The 27,523-nt window shown below is 36.8% G+C and overlaps 1 protein-coding gene and 1 pseudogene across 1 annotated transcript; both read right to left on the bottom strand.

Annotated features, from left to right (window-relative positions):
• Nucleotides 1-215: 215 nt before the first annotated feature.
• On the bottom strand, nt 216-1,195 carry LOC133691784 (ethylene-responsive transcription factor RAP2-1-like). The gene has a single exon (XM_062112373.1). The coding sequence runs from the start codon at nt 918-920 to the stop codon at nt 447-449; it is 474 nt and encodes a 157-aa protein (XP_061968357.1). The 5' UTR covers nt 921-1,195; the 3' UTR covers nt 216-446.
• Nucleotides 1,196-19,499: 18,304 nt separating this feature from the next.
• On the bottom strand, nt 19,500-21,608 carry LOC133692000 (uncharacterized; annotated as a pseudogene).
• Nucleotides 21,609-27,523: the final 5,915 nt, after the last annotated feature.

The following is a 27,523-nucleotide window of genomic DNA, read 5'->3' as shown; positions in this document are numbered from 1 at the left end:
TGCTTCCCGGGATATAACCACTGGCCCATCAACTACTAGAAAGACAAAATAAACACAGAATCGAACTTGTTGACTAACCAACCAAACTAAAAATAGCTATTCATCAACCGTTTAGCCCACTTTAATTTTAATTTGTTACAACTTACCAGTGATTGATGGTTCATCGTCGCTAGAACTCATTTGTGAGAATTAAGAAATATTTTCACTCTCTCATCAAACATAATCCTTCTGATTCTATTCTGTTCAATTAACACACGCTCGATACTATTACTAATTCACTACTACTTCTGCCAGAAAGTTTCTCTGGCTGAAAGTGCATATACGCTTGTCTAACCAGAAAGATCTTAATAGACATTAACCCACCCTAAAGAAAACAAAAGAAAAGAAAAACCACAAACAATTAATTAATTATAACTGCTAATTAATTAACGTTGACCTTCTTTTGATCACTCTTCATCACAATTCTCTGGGTACTCGTTCAAATCAGGTTTCTCTGAAAGTAACAGTCGATTTGCTGGCGAGTTGTCTCCTGGTGATGCATGGAGAGCTGTTTGCAAGGCATCAACTTTAGCCCCGACTTCAGTGGCTTTCTTGCGTATAGAAGCAGCAGACACATCACACAACTCATCTTCTTGGTGAATCAAATCAGGGAAATTAAGCCTAACAGAAGGCCCTCGGAGATAGAAAACGGCTGTGTCGTATGCACGAGCTGCAGCTATTGGTGTTGAGTAGGACCCAAGCCAAATCCTAGACCTCTTGTTTGGTTCTCTAATTTCAGCTACCCACTTACCCCACTTCCTCATCCTTATCCCTCTATATGGCTTCTCCTGGTTTTGTTGCCTACCATGCTTACGCTTCCCTATGCTTGTTGTTGGAGTTGAACTTGAAGCACTTGGTGATGTATAACACTCTCCTTCCATGTTTTATTTTAACAACTAAAAGTAGTACTCACTAAGTTAAAAGGTTTGGTGTCTAAAAGAGAAAAACAAGAACCCAGAAAGAATCTGGTTTCAATACTAAAAATACATAAACGGTTGCTTCATGGTGTTGTGTAAATGTAATTAGATATGGAGAGGTTAGGCTAGAGTTTCCTGCTTGGCTTCTAGTCTGTCTTCTGGGAGCGGCCGCCACGTTGATCTTCCTTTTAGATAAACCCAAATTTGGCCGACATCCTCTATCTCCCAGTCTTTCCTGATTAATTTCTATATATATATATTACATGGCATGTTATTGTGCGTGCAATATATAAAAGTATTATTGAGTTTTTTAGTTAATTTATTTTTGCAATTAGGCTTGGAAGATATAATATAATATATATTTGCTTTTTTTTTAATAAAGTAAAATATCTAAAATTTAAGAATAATTATAGATAGGCTAGATGTCTTTATATAGCTTTTTTGTATTTATCAATAAAGGTTGTGTACATGACTTATTATATTTATTAATATCATTTTAGATATTTAATCAGATAAAAAAATATCAAGTGTCTTCATAAAAAAATTATAAAGTACAACAGGAATGCATTTTAAAATATATAATGGCTTCTCTACATTATCAGCTTTCTGTACTTTATATATATATATATATATATATGTTGTTGATAAATATATTTCTTTATTTGTGTTCAATCTTATCGTATTAATTTGATAATGTTGTTACAGTAATATCTATTCAATGTATCTTTGTACTATAAAGTATTAAAATTTATGTTTTTAGATATTTTTCAATAATTTTTTTATATTCATATTAAAACCCTTTATAAACATTTAAAAATATATTAAATTATTGCATTTTCAATTACAAATATTTTTTTATAAAAACAACTACACAATATTATCAATTTAGTATTATTCAATTTTTTATTTAATTATATGATAATAAAAATAAATATTTAGAAGAAAGCTATTGAATAACATCATTTTTTTTGTCATTTTTTAATATTTTTATTTTGAGAATAAAATATATTATTTATTAGCATCATGTCTTATTGAATAAAAAATAATATGCACAAAAAATCTAATTATTTGAATTAAAAAGACAAAATATATATTTTTAATTAAAAACTTTATTTATTCATAATTTTTATGTCTTGACAAATTTTTTTTTTATGTGGAGTATTATTTTTTAAGTAAAAACTTAGTAGGGTGAGAGCAAGTTTCAATGAAAAAAAAACATAAATTAATAATTTGCCGCACCTAAACAAAAAAAAAATGAAAGAAATTACAATAACAAGTAGATAATGTATTTTAGGTTAATGTGTATAATTATTTATAAAGAAATTGAGAAATCATTTTAAAAACAATGGCATAGTTGTGTCGCGGGGTGCGCGACGTCGCAGCGAGTATTCCACTTTAAAATCTAGGCAGGTGTGTATGGTATCTATTTGACAAATGTGGGGAGACAAAAAAATATTGTCTTTTGTTGGTAGGAAATGGAATGGGAGTCGCCACCTAGTATTTTGGTCACTAGGAACCCTAACTGGTCTTAGAGATTGGGTACGGGGACTGGTTGCGTAAAGGGAAGGTATTAGCACCCCAAATACGCCCTACCTAAGGTAAGCTGCATTGTTTAACTGTCTGATAAGATTCAAGGTCTCGTTGTGTTTCCTAGTTGTTGGTCCGTCTATGGTTCAAGAAAAGTCCTCCTCAATAAGGAGATCCTTATCTTATCGGGTAAAGCCTAATCGTTCTAACGTCAATGTAAAAAACATATTTAATCAGGAATACGTTTTACGTATAAATTCGTAATCCCACATACTAAAAGAAGACAAAAAGATTTTTTTAGAATTTTTGAAATATTGGCCTAGTTCTCATGGCTTGAATAAACTGGTTATAAAAGCCAAAATGCATGCTAGTACATATATTGTTTTTTTTAAAAAAACTTTCTTTGTTGTATGAAAATATGATGTTATAATATTTATATATATATATTGGAGAGACTAGGCCGTATTTTAAAACAAAACATTTTCAATTATGTATATTTTTTTTATATGTTTCGACGCAAATCGGGTATTTTAATACTGAGTTGGTATCCTTACGGTATAAAAATACAACCCAATATTAATCCACTTTGATAAAAATATGCAAAAAAATCAACAATATCTTTAAAGATATTTAGAAAATTTTTGATCGCAAAAGACATTTTTTATTTTGAAAATGTTTGATGTTTCGACGAAAACCGGGTGTTTTAATACCGGATTTGTATCTTTACAGTATAAAAATACAAACCGATATTAATTAAAATACAGTAATAAACTTACAGAAAAATCACATATTTTTTGAAAATAATTTTCACAGAAATTAAATAATTATATATATATATAATAAATACAAAACACAATATAATATACATAATATATAATATATAAATTGGGCTGGGCTGGGCCGGCCCAACAAACTGGGCCGGACTCAGCCCTAAAAATATGTTGGGCCGATATCGGCCCAACCAGAATTTTTTTATCATGGGCCGGACCCAGCCCACCCGCTGGGCTGGGCTAGGATCAGTCCGGCCCACAGGAGGAAACCCATTTTTTTTGCTAGGCCAGAACCAATCTGGCCCAGCGTAATTAAAAAACATGGGGGGAATTATTTTCCCCCCTTCCTGCATGCAGAAGGTGCATTCTGCATGCAGGAGAAGGAAACAAACCGAGGCACAAAAAAGGGGGGGGAAGAAGAGCACCTGGCGTGGAGGAGTTGGTGCGTCGCTGGGAGGCCGGTGGTGCTGCGGTGGAGGCTGGTGGCTTCACTGGCGTGCACTGGTCCCGGCTGGAAGGAGCAGATTCCTCTGCTGTCGGTGTGGAGGCGTTGCTGGGGCTGTTGAAGCTGCGGTGAAGGAGAAGGTGAGGGAGGAGCTGCTACTGGCTTTGTGTTGATGGGAAGGAGAGGGGACAGTGTTTTGGGACTGCTGGAAGAGAATGAGAGGAAAGGGAGGGGGCTGCCCCGGTTTGGTCTTTGCAAGAGAGGGGGTTGTCCCTAGTTGCTGGCTGCTGAGGGGAAGAAGAAAATCGAAGGGGAGGGGAGATGTGTGTGAGGGTTGTTCGGCTGTGTGGGTCTGTCGATGGAAGGAAAAAAAAAATAGAGGCGCTGAGGCTGGCGGAGCAGAGGAAGAAGAAGCTGGAAAAAGAAAAATGGTTGCAGGAAAAAACGGGCAGGAAAAGCTTATTTTGTGCCAACTTTGAGCTCCGTTCCTCCAACCATCTGACCATGAAAATTCCTTCTATTTATAGGGCTGGAAAGAGGGTAATCTTGTCTTCAATGGGGAAAAAGTCTCAGCCCTTGATTCGACTTGAGCAATCCAAACCGTCGGTTCAAAGTGTGCACCTCGAACTGCCAAATTTGCAGACTGCCCGAGGTGCATGTTTTGGCCCAATAAACGGAGCCGTTCCAAACCTTTTCGACCCGACCGGACCACTCCCCGGGATAAAGGAGTTCCAGGTGGACATGTTGGTGCATGCTTTGTCGGATTTGGGGGCCAAACGAGGAAGAAAACACGTCTGGAAGTCGGCCACTCGGGCAGCTCGGCGGGGAAGACAGTGAACAGTGAACAGTGATCAGTGATCCCTTTTTTTTTTTTTTTTTAAATGCAAAACGGCGCCGTTTAGATAAAAAAAAAGGATTTCTTTGCCAATGTTCAGTTTAGTCCTCAGACTTTCAGTTTCGTTCGACAGTATTCCCCAATTGACCCTAAAACTTCTGATTTGATGCAATTTAGTCCCGGTATAACTTCATCTTCGGCCCCAGAGTTACGCGCCTTTTGCAATATGGTCCTTGGTCTCGTATTTATGCAATTGAGCCCTTAATTGATCAATAAACTTCCAATTTCTTCAATTAGGCCCCTTAATCAATTAATTACAGCCCCCCCTACTTGCGCGCCTTCTCCAATTTGGTCCCTGGTTTCGGATTTCTTCAATTAAGTCCCTAATTGGCCCTTAAACTTCAATATTTATGCAATTAAGCCCCTGATTTGCCCTAATAAATTCCTAAAAAATATATTTTGGCCCCAGAACTTAAATTTCTTCTAATTAAAGCCCAAATTGACTTAAAAATCAATTTTTCTTGCAATCAAATCCCCTATAAATTCATTAAAAAAATCCAATTAAATCCATAATCATCCAAATTTGGGCTTTTCTCCTCCAATTTCAAATTTCCTCCTCAACAGGGCTTTCCTCCTTCAAGAATATACTGTCAAAAATCCAATCTTTGTATTTTTAAACTCATTGACCAATTTTCCGACCATTTTCTGAGTGCTTCTGCCTCCTGTTATTTTTTCTTAACCTCCTTTGGCTATATATATATATATATTTATATATATATTTTGTATATATATTTTGTGGGGGACCCAAAAATGGGTTACAACAGATGCCCCCTCTTTATAATGCTTACGGAGCAAGGTTTTTGCGCAGTAAGTTTTATAAAGATAAACCCAAAACGGAAACTCCCGGAACTGATCTGATTGAAGCTGGATTGATCTGAAACTTGTCTTTTATAGCAATCTCAACTTGGAATCCCATCCGGCGATTCCATTTAACCAACATGAAATATGAGGTCCCGTCTGGCGACCTCCTTTAACCAATATCGAAATACGAGATCCCTTCTGGCGATCTCCTTTAATCAACTTGGAATCCCATCTGGCGATTCCCCTTTTTCTTTTTTCTTTTTTTTCTTTTTACGAGGTCCCATCTAGCGACCTCCAAATAGCGAAATGCGAGATCCCTTCTGGCGATCTCCTTTATTCAACTTGGAATCCCATCTGGCGATTCCTTCTTTTATTCAACATGTAATACGAGGTCCCATCTGGCGACCTCCGAATAGCGAAACACGAGATCCCTTCTGGCGATCTCCTTTAAACAACTTGGAATCCCATCTGGCGATTCCTTTTAGTCAACATGTAATACGGGGTCCCATCTGGCGACCTCCGAATAGCGAAACACGAGATCCCTTCTGGCGATCTCCTTTAAACAACTTGGAATCCCATCTGGCGATTCCTTTTAGTCAACATGTAATACGGGGTCCCATCTGGCGACCTCCGAATAGCGAAACACGAGATCCCTTCTGGCGATCTCCTTTAAACAACTTGGAATCCCATCTGGCGATTCCTTTTAGTCAACATGTAATACGGGGTCCCATCTGGCGACCTCCGAATAGCGAAACACGAGATCCCTTTTGGCGATCTCCTTTAAACGACTTGGAATCCCATCTGGCGATTCCTTTTATTCAACATGTAATACGGGGTCCCATCTGGCAACCTCCGAATAGCGAAACACGAGATCCCTTCTGGCGATCTCCTTTAAACGACTTGGAATCCCATCTGGCGATTCCTTTTATTCAACATGTAATACGGGGTCCCATCTGGCGACCTCCGAATAGCGAAACACGAGATCCCTTCTGGCGATCTCCTTCAATCTTGGAATCCCATCTGGCGATTCCTTTTATTCAACATGTAAAACGGGGTCCCATCTGGCGACCTCCGAATAGCGAAACACGAGATCCCTTCTGGCGATCTCCTTCAATCTTGGAATCCCATCTGGCGATTCCTTTTATTCAAAGCTGAAATACGATGTCGTTCTTCCTGATGGTAGGGCTCAAAACTTCTCATTTTTCTCTCTTTTCCTTGTTCTTCTTGTTGTTCCAGAATCCAACTATGGTTCGAAACCGTGATTCTTTGCTATCCACTATGATTCTTTCTTCGTCTCCAATCTTGTTGGAATGTATTAAGAACTCCTCCTGTAATGATCCAAAAAACATATATGCAATGATTTATGATTAGATGCCATGCATGCATTCGTACCTGGTTTTGAAACATAGGTCCCATCCTCCTCTTCTAGTTCGTGAGACTCCCTCTTGCTTGAGCTTGCTTTTGAAGTCATATGCTGGATTCATCTCTCGTGTTGTCTCTGATTTTCTTCAAGTAGTCCTTTTCCCAAAATGTATGATTTGTCATTGCCTCTTTGTCAAGCTTTTGTCAAATGCTTTAGCTTGGTTTTCAAATCTATAGGCTTCCGTACATTTTAAATAAGTAAAACTTTTCATGAAAAAAATCTCTTATTGCCCCCAGTGTAGGGGTGTGATTTTAGTCTAGGCTTTTGTATAGAGAAGAAATTCGTTCAGCCGATGCTAAACTTTTTAGGTGCGATAACAACAAGACATGCACTGTTGAGATTAATGCAAAAATGATTGTTGTGAGATCAATGCAAAAGAGAAAGAAGTCAAATGGCCAAACTTTGCTTTATTGATTTAGGAGCTTGCGTCAAGCATAATATCTTTTTACAGAGTCAGAATTCACAGGTCGAGCTAGGTCTTCTCCATCCATTCTAGCCAACTTCAGCACTCCTCCTGAGAATGCCTTTTTTACTACGTAAGGACCCTCGTAATTTGGTGCCCATTTGCTTTGATCGTCTCCAGGCAGTGACAATATTTTCTTCAATACTAGATCCCCTTCTTGAAACAACCGCGGTCTAACCTTTTTATCATATGCCTTGGCCATTCGTTTCTGGTAGAGTTGGTGATGACATATCGCAGCTATCCTCTTTTCGCTGATCAAGTTCAGTTGCTCATATCTCACTTTGGCCCACTCGGCCTCCTCTAATTCGGAATCCATCAACACTCTTAACGATGGGATCTCCACTTCCAAAGGCATCACTGCCTCCATACCGTACACCAGAGAATATGGGGTAGTCCCCGTCGAGGTCCTGACTGTAGTGCGGTATGCATGAAGGGCGAATGACAACATCTCATGCCAATCTCTATATGTGACTACCATTTTCTGAATAATCTTCTTGATGTTCTTGTTGGCAGCTTCTACTGCTCCATTCATTTTTGGTCGGTATGGTGAAGAATTCGAATGCTTGATTTTCCATTTAGTACACAACTCTGCTATCATTTTGCCATTGAAATTCTGTGCATTATCTGTCACTATCTTTTCCGGAGGACCATATCGACAAATCAAGTCCTTCTCTATAAACCTCTTCACTACGTTCTGTGTTACGTGGGCATATGAACTGGCTTCCACCCACTTTGTGAAGTAGTCAATAGCTACGAGGATGAATCTATGACCATTGCTAGCTTTTGGGTTAACAGGACCGATCACGTCGATTCCCCACATTACAAACGGCCAAGGAGATATCAGATTAAATAGCGGAGCTGGCGGCATATTGACCTTGTCACTATAAACTTGACATTTATGACATTTCCTGACATAGTCGATACAGTCTTTTTCTAGCGTCATCCAGAAATAACCAGCCCTTTGGATTTTCCTCGCTATCATATGCCCGCTAGCATGGGTTGAGCAAATCCCCTCATGGACCTCCCGTAATGCCTTTCTAGCATCTGCCTCATTCAAACACCTTAGCAGGGTTCCATCAAATGATCTTTTGTACAAAATCTCTCCATCTAAATAGAAGTCTATAGCCAACCTTCTCAAGGTTTTCTTATCCGTTTTGGAAGCTTCCACCGGATATTCATGATTTTGCACAAGGTTCTTGATATCATAATACCAAGGCTGTCCGTCCATCTCTCCTTCAACTAGGCAACAGTGAGCTGGGTCATTTCTAATGTCAATATGTACCGGTTGTACCTTGCACTTGAGATCAATGGTAGTCATGGCAGCTAACGTGGCCAAAGCATCCGCAAAATGGTTCCCTTCCCTTCCCAGATGGGTGAATCTAATTTCTTCAAATTCTTTTGCTAACGTGGATAGGTATTCCTGGTACGGCCTCAACTTTTCCTCCTTGGTTTGCCATTCCCCTTTAACCTGACAAATAATCAACATTGAATCTCCATACACATCTATCTTTTTTATCTTCAACTCTAATGCTGCTTCTAAACCGAGGATACAAGCTTCATACTCAGCTGTATTGTTGGTGCACTCGAAATGCAGTTTAACCGAAACTGGATACTGTTTCTTATCAGGAGAGATTATTACCGCACCGGCCCCATTACCATATACATTCACTGCACCGTCAAAAAACATCGTCCACCAATCTGTCTTCTCTTCTTCTTTCTCTATTGACAATATATCTTCATCAGGGAAGTCAAAATCCAAAGGTTCGTAGTCTTCAACAGCATTATCGGCCAGATGGTCCGCGATTGCACTTCCTTTCACGGCTTTCCTTGTCATATATACTATGTCATATTCTGCCAACAAAACTTGCCACCTTGCAATTCGGCTTGAGAGAAAGGGCTTGTTACAAATATACCTCAGAGGATCCACTTTTGAAATTAACCAAGTGGTGTAGTATAACATATAATGTCGCAACCTCTTTGCCGCCCACACCAATGCACAACAAAGCCTTTCTATCTCCGTGTATCTAGACTCACATTCAGTGAATTTCTTGCTTAAGTAATAAATGGCTCTTTCCTTTCTTCCGGTTTCATCATGCTGTCCTAATACACATCCCATGGCTGCTTCAGTTACTGTGAGATATAATATTAGAGGCTTTCCTGATACTGGAGGAACCAGTAAAGGTGGATTTTGTAAATAATGCTTGATTTTATTGAATGCCTCCTCACACTCCTCATTCCAGGTTCCGGGATTCTTTTTCCTTAGTAATCGGAATATAGGTTCACACGTTGTTGTTAACTGAGCTATAAACCGAGCAATGTAGTTTAACCTTCCCAAGAATCCTCTTACTTCTTTCTCCGTCTTGGGGGATGACATGGCTTGGATGGCCCTCACTTTATCTGGATCCACCTCTATACCTCTATCACTTACCACAAATCCTAACAGCTTGCCCGATTTAACTCCGAATGAACATTTTGCAGGATTAAGCCTTAATTCATATTTCCTCAACCTCTCAAACAACTTCCTCAAAACTTCAACATGATCCTCTCCCCTTTTAGACTTGGCAATCATATCGTCTACATACACCTCAATTTCCTTGTGCATCATGTCGTGGAACAAAGTCACCATTGCTCTTTGATAGGTTGCTCCTGCATTCTTCAATCCAAATGGCATGACCTTGTAGCAGAATGTCCCCCAAGGTGTGACAAAAGTTGTTTTCGCCTTATCCTCCGGAGCCATTTTTATCTGGTTGTATCCTGAAAAACCATCCATAAAGGAATATGTAGAACTCCGGGCAGCGTTGTCCACTAAAACATCTATGTGTGGTAGAGGAAAATCATCCTTGGGACTAGCTTTATTCAAATTCCGAAAATCCACGCACACTCTAATCTTCCCCTCTTTCTTAGGTACCATAACAATGTTAGATACCCATTGTGGATACCTAACTACTTCTAGAAAGCCAGCATCCCATTGCTTCTCGAGTTCTGTCTTGACCTTCATCCAGACATCCGGGTGGGCCCTCCTCAGCTTCTGCTTGACCGGCTTACAACCTTCTTCCAACGGTATCTTGTGTACTACAATATTTGTATCCAAACCTGGCATATCTTCATAAGACCAAGCAAAGACATCTGTATATTCCTGTAATAGGGCGATCATTTTTGTCCTTAGTCCAGAAGTAATTAGGGTACCTATTTTCAACTCCTTCTTGAACTGATCACAACCTACATTGATGGTTTCGAGTTCCTCTGCGGCAGGTTTCCAAGTATGTTCCTGCTGTTCTACTAGCTTGGTGAATTCACTGATATTGCTTTCATCCCACTCTTCTTCTTCCATAGCTATCACATGTTCGTTCAAGTTTGGCCATTTATTCTTGATGCTAAATGTATGTGATGTTGTAGGAGATCCGCTTTCAGGATTCCTGAAAGCGGGAAGTGTTTGGTGTAAATGCATAACAAAGAAAGCAATTTGTGAAAAGTGCATGATCTCACAATTTATTTAAAGAAAAGGTGGGCTCCATGACAAACAAAATCTAGCTGACATCATGAGCCTTGATTGTAAACTAGAGGAAATAAAAGAAAACATAAGCAATGACAAAAGCATGTTAAGGCAAACAAAGTTGGTTTACATTTTGAAGACAACTGGAGCTTCTTGGGTCACCCAGTTCTGGAACTTCTCGTCCTGACCTTCCATCATACTCACCTCACCCCTACTCTCCATGGGTTCAATTCTCAATTGCCCTATTTTTAACATTTTTGCAATCATTTCACAAAACTCGATGCAATCTTCAACATGGTGTCCATCTCTTCCATGGAACTCACAATAACCACCTTCCGCCGGATGGCTTTCCACATTTGCCTCTAGAAATCCTGATCGTACTAACATGTCGTACATCTTTTCCATAGACACCTTCAACACCTTGCATTGATTTCCAACTTCTATCATGCCTATTCCACTACTACTTGGGGCATGTTTAGGCAACGGGTTTGAATTAATATTGGGCTTGTCCTCAAAGGATACCCATCCTATCTTAATAAGCTCCAACAATCTTTTCTTGAAAGCATAACAGGTTTCAATCCCATGCCCGGGATTACCCACATGGTACTCACAAGTTAACTCGGGCTTGTACCAAATTGGGAATGGTGGTTGTAATGGTAGTGTAGGGATAGGAGCGATGTGCCCAATGCTCAAAAGTTTAGTGTACATGTCCTTCAAAGGCATGGGTAGTGGCGGTAGTTGTTCTGCAGGGTATCTTATATAGGGTCTTTGGTAGTGATTTTGGTTGTTTGACTGGTTATTTGGTTGATTAGGGGAAAAAGGTTGGTTAAAGTTCATGTGTGAGAATTGAGAGGTAGGTACTTGTGGATTGTGGGAATCTACTTTCTTGCCCTTATACCCGCCTTCCAAGTTGTTAACATCGCCTTCTCTCTTTCTTCCAATAAAACCCTTCTTCTCCAATGGCTCAGCTATACGTCCAGCTTTAATCCCTTGCTCTATCCTTTCAGCTATGCGTACCGCATCGTAGAAATGCTGAGATGAGCTACCCATTAAATGCTCATAATAAGGTGCCTTGAAGGTATTGGCAAACAAGGTCACCATTTCTGTTTCTATCAGAGGGGGTTGGACATGCACGGCCTCATCCCTCCACCTTTGTGCATAGGCCCTTACGGACTCTTGGCTCCTCTTCTCCATTGACATTAGACTTGTTCGATCAGGAGCGATTTCCATGTTAAACTTGTACTGTTTGAGGAAAGCCTCCACCAAGTCTCTCCAGCTCTTGATCCGGATGCTGTCTAACCTCATGTACCAACTTAAAGCGGATCCTGCTAGGCTATCTTGAAAGAAATAGATTAGCAATTTATCATCATGGATTACTTCCGCCATTTTGTTGCAGTAGGATCGAAGGTGAGTGTTTGGGCATTCCAAACCGGTATACTTAATGAACTCTGGTATTCGAAAATCTTTTGGCACCACGATGTTTGGTACCAAACATACTTCGGCTGCTCGCATAGGGTCAAACCAGTCATTACCCTCAACTGCCCTTAATCTTTCTTCCAAAGCAAACAACTTGTCATGGTCCATCAGACTGGGAGACCTATTATCCGGGGTTCCTTCCGCTGTTAAGTCAACAGTGACTGGAGCATGAGTTGGTAGAATAAGGGTAATAGGCACAAACTGCTACCCATTGGCCGAGTTTGCCCCCTGGTTTTGAGATGTTTGAGGAATGTGAACTGCTGGTGCTTCTTCAAGCTGTTGTGCTGATGTTCCCTCCCCATTCTTAGCTCTTAGAAGCTGCTCCAGTAAGCCAGTTAGCCGAGAAACTTCATTCTTTACGGACTCCAACTCGGTCTGATAATGTGACTCTAAGTGAGCTCTCTCTTCGTTTTCCATTCTTGCTCGAGACCGGGTGTTGTGGATTTTGGATGTGGGACCTATGTTTCACGATCTGGCGTGCATATGATAATTTATAAACAAATGCGTGATGAAAGTATGATGCATTTAGTCATGATTCCAGCTCAAAAAACCTGGTTTGATGAACTATTAATCTTGATGCAAAGGAAAGTAAGATACATATCCTAAGGATAGGTTCTATGTATTACGTGAGAGCGGGTAGGTTTTCTATCTGGTCTTGAAGGGTCTCATATCTGCCCAGTGACGTTCTTCGTAAAGACAGTATGGGGGCGTTGCAAGGGACAGTTAAGGTAAGTATACCCACCATCACCAAGCAGGCACTCAGATATGAGTTGGGTGTTTCACGCATCTGAACCCTGACCAATAGTCATAGGGCAGATCGCTACTCCCCCTCCTAACTTAAAGCTTGTGTGTGCTTCTCAAAATCAAAGTATGTGATGCATGTGACAGTTCTATACAAATGCATGAACAATATTGCGTAAAAATATTTAAAGCATATAAGCAGATAAAAAAGCAAATTAACAATAAACACATGAAAACACAAATCAATCAGACAAAAAACAAAGCTTAGTCCACAAGGTCCCCAGTGGAGTCGCCATTCTGTCGCGGGGTGCGCGACGTCGCAGCGAGTATTCCACTTTAAAATCTAGGCAGGTGTGTATGGTATCTATTTGACAAATGTGGGGAGACAAAAAAATATTGTCTTTTGTTGGTAGGAAATGGAATGGGAGTCGCCACCTAGTATTTTGGTCACTAGGAACCCTAACTGGTCTTAGAGATTGGGTACGGGGACTGGTTGCGTAAAGGGAAGGTATTAGCACCCCAAATACGCCCTACCTAAGGTAAGCTGCATTGTTTAACTGTCTGATAAGATTCAAGGTCTCGTTGTGTTTCCTAGTTGTTGGTCCGTCTATGGTTCAAGAAAAGTCCTCCTCAATAAGGAGATCCTTATCTTATCGGGTAAAGCCTAATCGTTCTAACGTCAATGTAAAAAACATATTTAATCAGGAATACGTTTTACGTATAAATTCGTAATCCCACATACTAAAAGAAGACAAAAAGATTTTTTTAGAATTTTTGAAATATTGGCCTAGTTCTCATGGCTTGAATAAACTGGTTATAAAAGCCAAAATGCATGCTAGTACATATATTGTTTTTTTTAAAAAAACTTTCTTTGTTGTATGAAAATATGATGTTATAATATTTATATATATATATTGGAGAGACTAGGCCGTATTTTAAAACAAAACATTTTCAATTATGTATATTTTTTTTATATGTTTCGACGCAAATCGGGTATTTTAATACTGAGTTGGTATCCTTACGGTATAAAAATACAACCCAATATTAATCCACTTTGATAAAAATATGCAAAAAAATCAACAATATCTTTAAAGATATTTAGAAAATTTTTGATCGCAAAAGACATTTTTTATTTTGAAAATGTTTGATGTTTCGACGAAAACCGGGTGTTTTAATACCGGATTTGTATCTTTACAGTATAAAAATACAAACCGATATTAATTAAAATACAGTAATAAACTTACAGAAAAATCACATATTTTTTGAAAATAATTTTCACAGAAATTAAATAATTATATATATATATAATAAATACAAAACACAATATAATATACATAATATATAATATATAAATTGGGCTGGGCTGGGCCGGCCCAACAAACTGGGCCGGACTCAGCCCTAAAAATATGTTGGGCCGATATCGGCCCAACCAGAATTTTTTTATCATGGGCCGGACCCAGCCCACCCGCTGGGCTGGGCTAGGATCAGTCCGGCCCACAGGAGGAAACCCATTTTTTTTGCTAGGCCAGAACCAATCTGGCCCAGCGTAATTAAAAAACATGGGGGGAATTATTTTCCCCCCTTCCTGCATGCAGAAGGTGCATTCTGCATGCAGGAGAAGGAAACAAACCGAGGCACAAAAAAGGGGGGGGAAGAAGAGCACCTGGCGTGGAGGAGTTGGTGCGTCGCTGGGAGGCCGGTGGTGCTGCGGTGGAGGCTGGTGGCTTCACTGGCGTGCACTGGTCCCGGCTGGAAGGAGCAGATTCCTCTGCTGTCGGTGTGGAGGCGTTGCTGGGGCTGTTGAAGCTGCGGTGAAGGAGAAGGTGAGGGAGGAGCTGCTACTGGCTTTGTGTTGATGGGAAGGAGAGGGGACAGTGTTTTGGGACTGCTGGAAGAGAATGAGAGGAAAGGGAGGGGGCTGCCCCGGTTTGGTCTTTGCAAGAGAGGGGGTTGTCCCTAGTTGCTGGCTGCTGAGGGGAAGAAGAAAATCGAAGGGGAGGGGAGATGTGTGTGAGGGTTGTTCGGCTGTGTGGGTCTGTCGATGGAAGGAAAAAAAAAATAGAGGCGCTGAGGCTGGCGGAGCAGAGGAAGAAGAAGCTGGAAAAAGAAAAATGGTTGCAGGAAAAAACGGGCAGGAAAAGCTTATTTTGTGCCAACTTTGAGCTCCGTTCCTCCAACCATCTGACCATGAAAATTCCTTCTATTTATAGGGCTGGAAAGAGGGTAATCTTGTCTTCAATGGGGAAAAAGTCTCAGCCCTTGATTCGACTTGAGCAATCCAAACCGTCGGTTCAAAGTGTGCACCTCGAACTGCCAAATTTGCAGACTGCCCGAGGTGCATGTTTTGGCCCAATAAACGGAGCCGTTCCAAACCTTTTCGACCCGACCGGACCACTCCCCGGGATAAAGGAGTTCCAGGTGGACATGTTGGTGCATGCTTTGTCGGATTTGGGGGCCAAACGAGGAAGAAAACACGTCTGGAAGTCGGCCACTCGGGCAGCTCGGCGGGGAAGACAGTGAACAGTGAACAGTGATCAGTGATCCCTTTTTTTTTTTTTTTTTAAATGCAAAACGGCGCCGTTTAGATAAAAAAAAAGGATTTCTTTGCCAATGTTCAGTTTAGTCCTCAGACTTTCAGTTTCGTTCGACAGTATTCCCCAATTGACCCTAAAACTTCTGATTTGATGCAATTTAGTCCCGGTATAACTTCATCTTCGGCCCCAGAGTTACGCGCCTTTTGCAATATGGTCCTTGGTCTCGTATTTATGCAATTGAGCCCTTAATTGATCAATAAACTTCCAATTTCTTCAATTAGGCCCCTTAATCAATTAATTACAGCCCCCCCTACTTGCGCGCCTTCTCCAATTTGGTCCCTGGTTTCGGATTTCTTCAATTAAGTCCCTAATTGGCCCTTAAACTTCAATATTTATGCAATTAAGCCCCTGATTTGCCCTAATAAATTCCTAAAAAATATATTTTGGCCCCAGAACTTAAATTTCTTCTAATTAAAGCCCAAATTGACTTAAAAATCAATTTTTCTTGCAATCAAATCCCCTATAAATTCATTAAAAAAATCCAATTAAATCCATAATCATCCAAATTTGGGCTTTTCTCCTCCAATTTCAAATTTCCTCCTCAACAGGGCTTTCCTCCTTCAAGAATATACTGTCAAAAATCCAATCTTTGTATTTTTAAACTCATTGACCAATTTTCCGACCATTTTCTGAGTGCTTCTGCCTCCTGTTATTTTTTCTTAACCTCCTTTGGCTATATATATATATATATTTATATATATATTTTGTATATATATTTTGTGGGGGACCCAAAAATGGGTTACAACAAGTTGAATAATCCTTGAAGATTTATTATAATAAATTGTTTTCAAGAGGATTTTAGTCTAAAATTTTAAAAAGAAAAAAATGTTAAAAGGAAATTTAACAAAAAGGCCAGGGATCGATTTGGACCTAGCTTTTTAGATCTGCTCCCCTGGGTCCTTTTTTCTCTCTCTAAGGGTTTGTCTATTAATTTAAATTGTGACTGGAAAATTGAGATTTGAATTTTAAAAATTTAAAAATTTCAATTTCAATTTATATATTTAATTTAGAAATACCTATAAAAACATCATAATAACCTTAATGAAAACATTTTCAATTTCAAAACACCAAATCTCAATTTTCTCTCTTTTTTTTAGTTTTATTTTTCCTCTCATGAAATTAGAGTTACAACCGCTACATCATAAAATTACTACTATTGCAACACCAACAAAGTTATGCAGTATAATTGTTCACCAAATCTAGAAATTTCGATTGTTTAATTTATGCATAGAAAAAAATGTTAAATAATCCTAATAAATTGTAGGCATATTTTAATTTAATGCTATCGCAAAATAAACTACTAGTTGTACAATGTTTCCACTTAAAATCACAAGAATAGAAATTTTAAATATTATGATCATTGAAAGTTTATATAATTATTAATTTTAGAATTTATAAGATTAATCAGGATATGTTTAAACTGGTTTGGACATCCACAACAATAAAAAGAATTAAAATTTTAAAATTCAATTTATTGCGTTAAGTCAATTAAAAAACAGTAGACGGTGGTGGATGGATGGACGGGGCATGGGAGTGACTTGCCGGTTACGCAACAGCAATCAATCCGTGGCCCTGGAAAATAGATGCCAATGGAGAATTAAGAGCCCATCTTAGTCCAAAGTTGTTAAATCACCTTTTTTTGTCGACTCCCCTTTTCATCTAATTAATGCTAGCCTCCTATTTCTTCATGTATTTTAGTGCACAAAGTATGATTTTGGTGAGTTGTCATACGTGTAATGGTTCGGAGATTCCACTTTTATATAATGATGATGTATTTAACTTCAAAGCATTAATAAGGAGTAATAAAGATAAATTAATGCTCTGATTAAAAATATATATATATATATATATATATATATATATATATATATATATATATATGTGTGTGTGTGTGTGTGCGCGTGTGTGTGTAAGAATATAAAAGTCTTACCGCCCACTACCGTTCTTAAAATAGAGATGATATTTTCAGCTGATTCACTCGGTATTTGACGTTACCTAGAGCCTAGTTCGATCAGATTTTCACCGGATTTCAATGAGGTAAAAAAATCTTTTTATTTTATTTTCTGATATATATAATTATTATCATAATATTATTTTACATACCTTGTAAGAATAATAAAGCTAAGTTCATGACTTTACTTTAAAGTTAAAGTGTAATTTATAATTTAACGGCATAACCCAACATGCTATATATTATTTGTTTTGGGTTTTTTAATTCATTTATTTTTAGAGTTTTTATCCAGGTTTCTTCAGATGTGGAATATCACTTATAATTATTAATGTATTATAATAATAATGACCAGTTGAAAAAATATAAAACTAGTGTGTTAATGTCCCTTGGAATTGCATATAATATATGACAATTACTAAATGGTATATGATATAAGAAAATCACGTGATGGTATTTCAATATGAGTAGCGAAAATAATAATAAAAAATAAATAAAAAATCAAAGGGAAGGCACGAATAGGAGCAGCCGAATGGTTTGAAAATAATCAAAAGTCAAATGAAATGAAACAAAATTTGGGTCCGAGAAATCCTAATCTGGGATTGATTCGGTGAATATAAGGGGATAGATTGTCTGTTACAAAAATGTGTAAGAATGCGGCAATTCATGGCCAACCACACAACGCGTTGGATCAAAAGTCAATTCAAGCGTAAAATAAAAATATTGGCGACCTTAAATTTTGAGTTGACAATAAAGAATCTGAAATGAGCATCAAAAATTTGATCAGTGTGTTTAATAAAATTAATTAATTATCATGCACATAAAAAAAATGCTAAAAATAATTGTTAACCCCAACAATGACCGACCAGAACGCTGAAATATATATATATATATATATATATATATATATATATATATATATAAAGAAATATAATCTCAGAACGTGTCATGCTATTTAACTTATTTATTTAATTATTTGTTAATATGTTTTTTATAAATTAAAAATACAAATTGAATCAAAACAAAATTACTGATTAGCATAGATTTTTTTATTTATTTATCTAGTGTCGCCATATATCGTGGTTTATTTGATGGTTTATATTTCAAATTAAAATATATTAGAGTTGTCTCAGTGCATTTTGTTTGATTTAATAGGCCCAAACACAACATGAATACCCTGTTCAAAACTTATTTAGTTAAAAAATAAAAACTTCAACTAATCTAGTTTATCTATCTATCTCTTTCAATTTCCTTCCTTGTCTTCCCGGCTAAGCTTTAATTGCGCTTTAATTGGACTCGAGTATGATAAAATTTTGGGACCATACTAAGAGATATAAAAAAATTATAAATTAAATAAAAAAAATCAGATTATCAATCATTTTTTTGAAAAAAAAGCTAAATTACATGTAAAAAAAAAAGAGTTATAAAAGAATCAGAACCAAATTAAAAAATAAAAATTTAATAATGGACCAAATTTAATAAATAATTGGCACTTGCAATGCATGTCAGTGTGTAAGCAAGGCCACCGAGTTTGGATGATGCATGCTACTTCCTCTGAGCTTTGATGATGATCTTTTTTGTGTCCCTAGAATTAGTTCGGCAACGCAACGATGACATAGCTTTAATAATCTTTTTTTTTTCTTCTTCTTGATTTTCACACTTGTCATTGAAACAAAAAACAGGTAGAATTTTGTTCAGGATGCTTAAAATCTTAAAATAATACAACATTCTAAGTATCGATTTGGCACAAAGTTTGAACAGGAGATTTTACAAATTTTAAGTTTTTTTTAAAATTAATTTTTAAGTATGTTTTTAAATTATTTTAAAATGTTAATTTAATGGATTTTAAAAAGTATTATTTTAAATGAAAAAAAATTTAAAAAATAATTATTGTCACTGCTTCTATCACAGTTCAAAGCAGTCCCTGAATCATGTTATGACAGAAGAACAACGAAAAAGGGCCTGGATTATGTTAAATCTAAACCTTTCCATTCAGATGGTCAATCATTAATCACTTCTTGAAATGCGGGCTGCATAATCCCATCGCAATCCAATTCCTACCACAGATTACAACTCCTGATCACAAGAAAGCAGCTGCAATAAAAAGAAAAAGAAAAAGAAAAATTGCTACTTGGTTGTTGTTCGTGACTAGTCCAATGAACCAGAGCAGTCCAATGAACCAGGTCTCCAATCAGAAAGCTTGAGGTTCTCACCTCTTTTCTTAATCCTTTTCGCCACAGGAACAAAGTCCAAGGCCCCCTTGGATGATTGTGCTTTGCCACTTCATTTTCCATGTTAAAATAGGATGAGTTACGTGGTACTGAATCACTGATATGTCTGAAACAAATGACATAAAAGAAAAATAAGTTACATGATATGTCTTGCAGATATGGCATTGGACAGCTTAAGTTCTCCACTTCATTGAAACATTGAACCTGACCTCCATGTCGAAAAGAAGATCTTCAAGTCCTAATCCTACAGGACCGAAAAGGACCTCTTCTGGTCAAGTGCTCTGAACTTCTGCAATTCTACTTAATCAATATGCCCTCCTGAAGCAATCCACACACTTTCAAAATCCACCGAATCTTCATGACAGAACTCGTTGGAATCATATTGGCATACGTCATGTTGCTGCTAACCTACAAAGTAGAAAAGAAAATTAATTTAATCCATGGCACATGTTCAGGCTCTGTCTGGTCTTTTTATAAGTCATAGCACCGCGGCTTTAGAGAAACAAGAAAACAGTTGCTTTTAAAAGTTAAAGGCTTTTGAACCTTGTTTTGCTAATTGCTCGAAGAATTTGAAGTTTCAGAGCAGGAAAGATATCTTCCCAAACACTTTCAGCAACTGTGTCAAAAGTAATGGCATAAGACCAATGAAGCTTACGGATACAGAACAAGAAAGATTTCTCTGTGTGTGTGTGTGTGTGTGTATATATATATATATACATACATACAGAGAGAGAGAGAGAGAGAGAGAGAGAGAGAATTTGAGGGCAGTCATCTACCAGTTTGTAAATTGGATGCAGGCGCGTCAACCTTCACATTTAGATAATGAACTGAGCTTCACATTTATTAATTGAACTATAGCCTTGCCCTCAGATGGTATATCTATTCGAAGTTTAATAAACAATGAAATGCCCCTCAAAACACAATATTCAATCACTATAAAAAAACCCGCATCTTCTAATTCAATTTCCTCATATTCACTATCATATAACAGATAATCCTGCTCATCTTTCTCTTCCCCTTCCGAAACGCTGAAATCCTCACGCCAATAAACCCAGACCTCTCCATTACAAGTTCTTCAACAAACACCCTTCAAATCACTCCCCCCATAATCACCATCCTCCTTAACATCCGTAACCGCAATAAACCCGTCATCCGTTTCCAAATCCTCACTCTTAGCCCTACCTTTCGGCACCAAATCCTTCTCAGGCACCTCTCCATTCTCAACCTCAATCAACGGAACCCACAAATCCGCACGTCTCCCTGATGCTTTATCCCTATCCCCGACTACAACAGTCCACAAATTTGCCTCCCTCGCCTTTCTTAAAACTTCCAAAAAATCGGAATCATCTGAAACCAAAACCAACCAGTCCACCCTCATACTCATTGAATGCTCTATTTGTCTCTTCAATGCCCAATCTGCAGCTTGTGGCTTATCGTCCGCTGCCTTCACATAAATCCCAGCTGATCTCCTCAACGCTGCTGCTAATCCGTACCCAACTTTCGGAGTTAACAACTTCCTAACCTCTCCTTAAATCGCTGCCATTTTTTCCCTTTCAACGACGTCATTCTATTCAACTTCTTCTGTCTTTCCCTCTGGTGTAGTTGCTTAAAACGCTTCTTAAAACCCAAATCAGTCATACATTTGCGCCAAAAAACACCACAGACATATGGTTCTGAAGGACTTGCCATTCCTTTTCTCTCCAAAATCTCTAACTGTTTTGAAGTGAGAGCGAGTTTGTTGTTGTTGTTTGAGGTTAGTAGGGAAGTTGTGGTGGTGCCTATGTTTTTGCAGAGAGGAGTCGGCTCATTTGTGAAGTGGAGACCCCTCTCGCTCACGCTAGTCAATTCAAGTCAAGTCAAGTGCTATAGTTTTTCTCATATTTTGGCGGGTGATTCTCCTTTTTAACATAGGTGTTAGAAAGTTCTGGGAAAATAGAAGATTTTGGAAAATAGCATAGCCAAGAAAATATTCATATTTTAAAAAAATCACAGGTGAGAAATATTGTATTTTATGCAAAATTTTAAAATGAACCAGCAGAGAATCCAAGTAGAAAAAGAAAAGAGAAAAATAGAGAAAAAAGAAAAGAAGAGATCTTGGAGGCATAAGTAGCAACAGGAAGACTCGGCCATTTGGATTTTGGGGTAGACAAATAGAACCGGACTTTGATGTATTTATTATGTCGTATTAAGTAAATTGACTCTTAACATAAAAATTTAAAATGGGCTATTGATAATCAAGAATGCCCGACTGGGCTTTCATTTTGTTTTTGGGCCTTCAACAAAATGTTATTCTTATGCATTCAAGAAACCAACGCTGTTTCTGTAAAGCGCTGTTCGAATTCAGAACAATTTCAAAACTAAAAAAAAAAAGAACAAAATATTTTTAGTTAAAAAATAAATAACAATAATAATATACATATACATGCAAGTCGTTCGTTCCATCAATAACTTGTAAATAAATAAATAGATACCGCATTAATTAATCTATTAATTATAAGCTCAAAAGTGAAAAAGGGCTGGTCAATATTTTGATAATGTATATACAGTGGCACAAAGATTCCCCACCCTTTCTTGCAGAATCAATACATTAACCATTTATCACAGAGTTGGTTTCGGGTATTGATCAAGAATGTATTAAGTATCTGGAAAGTTAGATTCCCTTACCAAATATGCTGATCTTCTACCATAGATTTCTGGATTTATGTGTGTTTGAGCACTTAGTTAAATCTTACGCTGATGCAATTACAACGTTTGATGACATATCGGTCTTGTTTGTTAGTTCAAGATTATACTCTCAGACAACTCTTCAACGTACCAATGATTTGTCCTGTTAACCCTTGTCTGCAACAAGTGTGACAAGATGAGATCAATAGCTCTTACTTTGATGGTTTTGCCTGGTGAATGTCGATCCTGCTGTTAAAAAATAACAAAGAAAGAAAGAAAAGCAAAGCTTTTATTTGCGGTCGATTAACACGCTGGTGACTCTATCCTTTTATTGGCTCATCTTTTACATTTCCCCCCCTTTCCTTTACAAAAAGCCTTTGCCATCGCCATAGCTCACTTTTCTCCGAGATAATCTTTAAAATTAGACATGTTTTAATGAGTAAAACTCTGATTAATTTACTGGAGATTCTGACATGGTTTCATGTTTATGCAAACATTCATGAGTAATGGGAATGGATTAGTTATTATCAACAACCCCCCACCAAAAACTGATAGTGACAATCCTGATTTACTTGCCTCCCGTGTAAGCTTAATAATGGAAATGAAACATACAGGGGGCATCCACCATGTCCATATATGCCATGAACATAAAGCTAACATAGCAATGCCGTTTTTTAGAGGTAATTCTCATATTTGTTTAACCACACATTGTTATTCATATTTCTGAATATATCTAAATATATTTCTAAAACAATTTGCATTTAGATTTGATGAGTAAAAAACAAATAGATCGAAATATATCTCCTATCATTAATAAAAAAACTTACGAAATTTAATTTTAGTACTTCTAAGCTTTGACATACTCAAGTTTAATGGTGTATTTTTGTATGTAAAAGTTTGTACATTAAAGTGTAGGTCTAGGGATCAAAAGCCTGTATTTATATAGCAATAGTCTCATTAAACTCTTAATTAATATATAAGTTTATTGTCATTTAATATAGAAGTTAATTTCTTGAACCAAATTAAAGTTCATGGAAAACTGAATCCTTTATTAATAGGGATTAGTATAGGATAACTTTAATGTTCTCTCTCTTAGCCTATAAGTTTAACCTAATGTCTTCACTTAGCTCCATCCTTTAACTTTATTAGAAAACAAATGCATGAATCATGACAATAAGTCCTTTAATATTGAGTGTTACATTTCATGTATTACAATGCATATAATTTGTCAAGTATTATTCTATACGTGGCAATCATACTTAACGAATAAACCCCATGTTTATTTTTGGTCTTATATATATGAATTTTCTCAAATAAAGTAAGGTGTGCATAAATATAAGCGAACATCATAATAAATAAAATTTATTTAAAAATAATATAGTTTATGTCACGGGGTTCGAGTGCCACGACGTCGTCTGGCGATGACAGGAGGCTCTTGGTGTGCCTCATATGTCAAGTGTGGTGTGTTGGGAAGAGTTTTTGGATTTAATCATAAAATTATGATTAATGTTTAGGAGTCGCCATTTAGTATTATGGTCACTAAGAACCTATGGTCTGTGAGAATCTTGGTAAGGGACTGGTTGTGCAAGGGAAAGACGCATCACCCCCAGTGCACCCTATCTAAGGTAAGCTGCATTGTTGTTTGATTGTTTTTTTCTATGTTAGGTTTCTATTCGTTGGTCTTCTCTAAGATTCAAGGCAGATCTCTCTTCATGAGAAAGTCTCTATCTTATTGGGTTAAATCATAACTGTTCTAAAGTCTGAATTTTAGCATTGCATTTATTTACACCTTGTATATTTAATACATGAGGATGTACTTTATTGTGTAATTTTACACCCCATAAATATTGAAGTCTACATTTGGACCCTAAAAAAATATTGGGAAAAGGTTTTTTATATTTTGACCAAATCATAATGGATAATCATAAACTGATTATGATATCCGTTTTGCATTTTAAAACATGAAAAAGATGCAATTTTTGTTTTTATGAAGATATGCTTGAAAAAATTTAGAATTTGGTCGTATGCATGAAATAAATTTATTTTTTTGAAATATTTCGGAGAAAATCTGGTATTTTAATACCGGATTTGTATTTTACAGTGTAAATATACAACCCGATATTATACAAAAGTGGTAGAAAAATATTTGAGAAAATCATAATTTTTTTGAAATGATTTTTTGAAAAATTTTGGATTTTTTTAATATAATAATAATAATAACAACAACATTATTATTATTATTATTATTATTATTATTATTATTATATTACAAAATATGTGGGCTGGGCCGAACTCAGCCCAGAAAAGGATGGGCCGGTCCCGTCCCAAATATAGTTGGGCCGAGATCAACCCAATGTAATCTTTCCTCTTCTTTTTTATGGTGGGCCGGACCCAGCCCATACATATGGGATGAGCCAAATCAGGCCCGAGCCACCATTTAAGTTAATTAGTTGCAGAACGTGAACGATTATTGTTCACGTTCTGCATGCAACCAAATAGTTGTAGAAGTTGGAGACGGGCAGAGTAGAAGGCTACCGGGGTCTATTGTCACGACTGTGATCAGGAGGTTGAGCTGATGGTCCTAGCGGCGTCGTTGCAAGGAACGGTGGAAGAGTTGGCGGCCGGTGGTAGAGGAAGCAAAAGAAGAAGAAGAAGAAAATGGGAGGGGTTGTAGAGAGGAGAGAGAAATTGACGGTGGCTCTTAGTGGTTGGTTGGTGGTTGGAACGGCAAGGAGAGAGAGGGAGAGAAAAATTGTAGAAACAGGGTAGAAGGGCTGGTTTTTTGGCTGACTTTGGACCCGATTTTCTTCTTACTCAGGCCATGAAATGCACTCCTATTTATAGGAGGTGGAAGATGGATATTTTGTCTTTAATGGTGCCAAATCGTGGCCTTTGGTTTGGTTGGGAAGCATCACAACCGTTGATTCAAAGTGTGCATTGTGAGTTGTCAAATATGCAAGAAAAAGGTTGCCTGAGTTAGCCTCTTTAGACCAGCATCGAGGTCGGTGTCATGTTAATAGGCCTAAACGGACCATACTTGAGGATAAAGGGATGTTCGGTGATCATTTTGGTGTATGTGTTGTCAATTTTGGTGGACATATAAGGCATTAAATGCACCTTAAAAGTAGCTTCCTGAGCTGTCATTTTCGGGCAAAGTAAGGGAAGACAATGAATAGTGACCAGATGACGCGTTGTCTGGTCCTCTTTTTTTTTAAAAAAAAAAACGGTGTTGTTTTGGGCTGAAGTAGGGATTTTTTTTTTACAGATCTTCAATTTAGTCCTCCCATTTTCGATTTAATGCAATGGTATCCCTAATTGACCCTAAAGTTTTGATTTAATGCAATTAAGCCTCTGATGAACTTCAATGGGAACCCCGAAGTTACGCGCCTATTATGATTTCGTCCTTGGTCTCGGATTTATGCAATTTAACCCCTAATTGACCATTAAACTTTTAATTTCTTCAATTTCACCCTCGTATTTCGCCAATTAAGCCCTTATAGTTTGATGTATTTTACAGATTGATCATTGGCTGTGAATTTTGTCAATTTAATCTCTAACTGACCCTAAAACTTCATTTTTCTTAAAATTTGGCCCTTGATTTCAATCAATTAACTTGGTAAAAATTAAATTTGGTTTCTTAAAATTATAATATTTTCAATTAAGCTCAAGTTAGGCTCTGAAACTTAATTTTTCACCAATTAGGCTCCAAATAAAACTAATTTGATCCATTTAAAGTATAATTAAGTCCTTGCACTTAATTAAATCCTTTAATTGGACCCAAGTTAATTCTTAAACATAATTAAAATTTAATTTGGCCCATGATTAAATCAAATTGGCCTATTAAAAATTTAATTATGTCATTGGACTTAATTTTTATGCAAATTTGTCCAATAATCATTTAATTTGACCTTGAATTTATATTTTTTCCATTTTTGGGTATAATGGGGTACAATTAGGCCTTAAATTTTTAAGTTAAAACTGTGCCAAAACCTAAAACCAAAAATATTTTTAAGCTTATATATGTTTTTTTAAGCACTTTCAAGGTGAAAAGCATCTAATATAAACCCTCCTCATCAAATGTAACCTTTTAATACAATGATTGACAATTTTGGTAGCCAAAATCAATGCCAAAAATATTTTTCTCTCTCTACTGTCGAAATTCAATGACCTCTTTCTCTTTCTTTTCTCTTAAATCAGAGAGTAAAAAATGATTAAAATAAAATTTTAAAGTATTGAGGGACTGAATATATATAATTTTTAAAGTACAAGGACAAAACTAAACTTTTTTGTGCGAACTTTGAAACCATCATCCATTTATAGCATATTTTCTACTTTGATCCTGTCTTTTAATTTTGTTCTTGGTCAATAGATTTGATTTAATTCCCTTTCAAATTGGCATAAAAAGGATTCAATTGCGTAAAAAAAAAGAAAGCTCCAATACCAAATTAAAAAGCAAAATTTTGAACAGTAGATCCACATTAAAATATGAGAAGATGAGCAATGGTGTATGTACAACAAAGAACTCATACCCTTTAATGTTTATTATTATTATTATTATTTTGGGGAGATAAAATAAGATAAAGTATCAGTCATTTTTTGAGTGACATCAGAATTAGAATTAATGTTAGGAAATGGGTTTAGGGTCACTATTGAGAATATTAATTTTATAACTAGTTATTAAATAAGACTGGTCCATGAATAAAGAAATATTTGAGAGTGTGGTTGCGGTTGTTTTAAAGTACTTTTTATTCGGAAATGTATTAGAATAATATTTTTTTATTTTTTAAAAATTATTTTTGATATCAGTATATTAAAATGACATTAAAATAATATTAATTTGAAGTAAAAAAAAATTAATTTTTTTCAAAAATATTTTTTAAATGTAATACCAAATAGAGATTAAATCTTTTAAGTTTTTAAAATGAAAGTTATAAAGATCTTCTGGAAATAAGCATTTATACACATCCAAGTCCCCTCGTCCGCTTTTTCCCGCGGTGCTAGTCGGTGGCGTCCCCTCATTCTAGCTAGCATAGGTCCCCTCATTCTAGCTAGCATAGGTAGCCTTTCGTGAGGCCTAGAATCTATACTCATTTCAA

This window comes from Populus nigra, chromosome 4, assembly GCF_951802175.1.
Source record: "Populus nigra chromosome 4, ddPopNigr1.1, whole genome shotgun sequence".
NCBI classification, from domain to species: Eukaryota; Viridiplantae; Streptophyta; class Magnoliopsida; order Malpighiales; family Salicaceae; genus Populus; species Populus nigra.
This window is presented reverse-complemented; position numbering and strand designations above follow the sequence as displayed.

Excerpts from the sequence above, each read along its gene's own strand:
- LOC133691784 (XM_062112373.1), bottom strand. The coding sequence starts at position 920 with ATGGAAGGAGAGTGTTATACATCACCAAGTGCTTCAAGTTCAACTCCA.